Genomic DNA, 3,083 nt, shown 5'->3' on the forward strand with positions numbered 1-3,083 from the left:
GGGAAGGTGAGGAGGAAGGGGGAGGGGGGATCCTTTTTCCCCACCAGGAGGGACCCAGTCTTCAGGTCTCCTGGGAATCCTGTGACCACAGCTGCTCCCGGCTTCCTGGCCCAGCTTCCCGGAATTATGCCTCTCATTCCAGGTTCATGAACCACCGAGTACCCGCCCACAAGAGGTACCAGCCCACTGAGTACGAGCATGCAGCCAACTGTGCCACCCATGCTGTGAGTTGGTTTTTGGGGGGCCGAGAGGGGGATACTTCCAGGTGGGAGGGAAGGCAGGCTCTTCACCCTTGGAGAGATTCAACATTTATTCCACGGCCATGTCCCAACTGATGACAAGTCCTCTGTGGCCCTTGGAAGAGTGAGTGGGATCTCGAGGGAAGGCCATCTGGGTACATTGGACTGTGGTGTTGAGCATGCCTCTCTTTTGCTCTGCGAACCTTCACTGGCTCCCTGGTACTTGGTACAGCATCTGAACTCTGTAGCAAGCTCCCAGGCAGGCCTCAGCTCATAAGTCAGTCCACCTCCCACTGCCACACCTTTCCCCCAGGTTCCAGCTCCTGCCTGTGCTCTTTCCTGGGTAGAAGGTATGCCTCCAGGCCTTGGCACATGCTGTTCCCTCTGCCTGGAATCCTTGCCAACGCCACCCCAGCCTCACCTAAGAACTCCTCCTCTGAGCAGTAGACTGCTTTGGGACTAGTGACAGATCTAGACCACATTGTCCAATTTGCTAGCTGCCGTCCCCGTGTGGCTGTCGCATTCTTCAAATGCAGCTCGTCTGTTGGAGATGTGCTGGGAGTGTGACATACACGCCAGCTTGGGAAGACTGAGCACGGAAAACAGGATGTAAAATACCTCCTTAATATGTTTATGTTTCTTACATGGTATTTTGGATCTATTGGGCTGAACAAAATATGGTATTAACATTAATGTCACCTGTTTATTTTTCCCTTTAAAAACATGGGTCCCAGACCATCCAAAATGACCTGCGTGACTCACGTTACAGTTCTGTTGGCTGGGGCTGCCATAGACCCTTTCTCCTGGAAAAGTGCTCCCAGCACACAGAACTGGGTGCACTTTCAGGGACCCCCTGCCCCCGGCACTTTGGAGAATTCTAGACTTTTCAGGGAGAGGAGGGACGAGCCAAGACGTGAAGAGCGAAGGGTTTTCCAGGTGGACCTGGTGGGGAGGGCCATTTTTTTCAGAAGGTGCCAACTACGTGGGCAACCGCACAGCTGTGAGACGGCGTGGCGTGCCTGGGTCCGTGAGGCTGGCTGTGGGGGCCGTGACCAGCGACGTTCCTTGAGGCCAGGAGCCTTCGCGTCTACCCCGAATTTCTCTAGAGCCGCGCGGCCCAATACGGTAGCCACTGGCTCCATGGGGCTGCTGAAATGGAAACTAAAATCAATTAAAATGAAATAAAATAAAAAAACGTCAGCACTTTCCCGGCATAGTCACGGCTCAGGGGCTCGGGAGTCACAGGGGTCTAGTGGCTTCCATGCTGGATGGTGCAGGTTTAGGATTTCCCACCCAGGAGGGAGGTTGTGTCGAGTGGTGTGGACCGGGCCATTCCAGCCTTGGAGAGAGGCTGTGTTAGACGGTGCGGATCTGGAGAAGGGGGTGGGCGGTGCGCTCAGGGGGGCTCAGGGACTCTGTACTTCCCCGGACCCCGCGGCAGAGGCCGGCCCCGCAGCACCTGTCCCCGCTTTGTCCCCAGCTCTGGATCATCCCCAGCATCGTCGGCAGCTCCAACCTCTACTTCCTGTCTGACGACGACTGGGAGACCATCTCTGCCTGGATCTACGGCCTCGGCCTCTGTGGGCTTTTCGTGGTGTCCACCGTGTTCCACACCATCTCCTGGAAGAAGAGCCATCTCAGGTGCTAGCCCACGGGAGGGGCGTGGGCCGGGGCAGGGTGCCCAGGGCAGGGGGCATGCCTGGCTGAGCCAGGAGGGGCCCAGGGTGGTGACCCTCAGCCATTTTTGCCTCTGCCGGCAGGGGTTAAGTCCCACTGTGCAGACCACTTCACCCACATGAGCCTCGTTTGCTCCCCTCGGAGAGGCCCGGAGAGCAAGCTGCCAGCTCCCAGTTCTGAGGAACTCTCCTAACCGTCGTAACTGGCACAGTGACCGCCCCCTTCTGGGCACCCCCTGCCCTGGGTTCCAGGCCCTGGACAGACGTCACCACTGATCGTTCCAATAATTCTGTGGTATAGGCATTAGTCTCAGATTTTTAAATTTTTGCTTTGCTTTTAATTTTTAAAAACACTGTGATTAATACACGTAACATGCATTGACTCTCTTCGCCAGTCTTAAGCGGCCAGTTCAGGGGCATTAAGCACATTCACACTGTTGTGCAAACACCACCGTCCGTCTGCAGAACTTTCTTCCTGTTCCTGAACTGAAGCTCTGTCCCCTTTGAACACTCGCTCCCCATCCCCTCCCCAGCCCCCGGCACCCACCGTCCTACTTTCTGTCTCTGTGAGTCTATCTCCTCTAGGGACCTCACACAAGGCAGTCATATGATATTTGCCCGTTTGTGCCTGGCTTCTTTAACTCAGCGTGAGGTTTCAGGGCTGGTCCCCGTTGCAGCGTGTAGAATGTCTGGCTTGTGAGTAATACTAATGACACTGAAATTTGGAAGATGATGGGTCTTTCTCAAGATCGCCAAGCTGGTCATACCTGAGCCAATGCTGATCCCGGGAGTCAGGGGCCTCCATACATGGAGGGATGCCCTGGTCCATTGCAGCAGCTGCAGTGACCCCTCATCTCCAGCTTCAGCACTCCCCTCCTCCCCCTAGGAGCCCTGTGACTCTGCGGCACCCCCATTCCCATTTCCCATTCTTGCCCTCTCTGTGGGTCTTGGTTCTGCTGCACTGTATGAGTTCTTGTGGCTGCTGTAACAAATGACCACGAATTAAGTGGCTGGAAACAACAGAATTCATTCTCTTGTAGTTTAGGAGGCCAGACGGCTNTGAGATCAAGGTGTCAGTGGAGCTGTGCTCTCTCCACAGTCTCGAGGGGAGGATCTGGCCTCTTCCAGCTCCTGGTGGCCCCAGTGTTCCTTGGCTTCTGGCTGCTCC

The 3,083-nt window shown here is 55.6% G+C and overlaps 1 protein-coding gene across 1 annotated transcript; it reads left to right on the top strand.

The window, feature by feature from the left end:
• Positions 1-120: 120 nt before the first annotated feature.
• LOC117800124 (monocyte to macrophage differentiation factor 2-like) lies at positions 121-1,933 on the top strand. Its single transcript, XM_034652661.1, has 2 exons — positions 121-224; positions 1,720-1,933. Exons 1-2 carry the CDS (start codon positions 147-149, stop codon positions 1,885-1,887), a joined length of 246 nt encoding a protein of 81 aa, XP_034508552.1. The 5' UTR covers positions 121-146; the 3' UTR covers positions 1,888-1,933.
• Positions 1,934-3,083: the final 1,150 nt, after the last annotated feature.

This window comes from Ailuropoda melanoleuca, unplaced genomic scaffold (assembly GCF_002007445.2).
Source record: "Ailuropoda melanoleuca isolate Jingjing unplaced genomic scaffold, ASM200744v2 unplaced-scaffold643, whole genome shotgun sequence".
Taxonomy (NCBI): domain Eukaryota; kingdom Metazoa; phylum Chordata; class Mammalia; order Carnivora; family Ursidae; genus Ailuropoda; species Ailuropoda melanoleuca.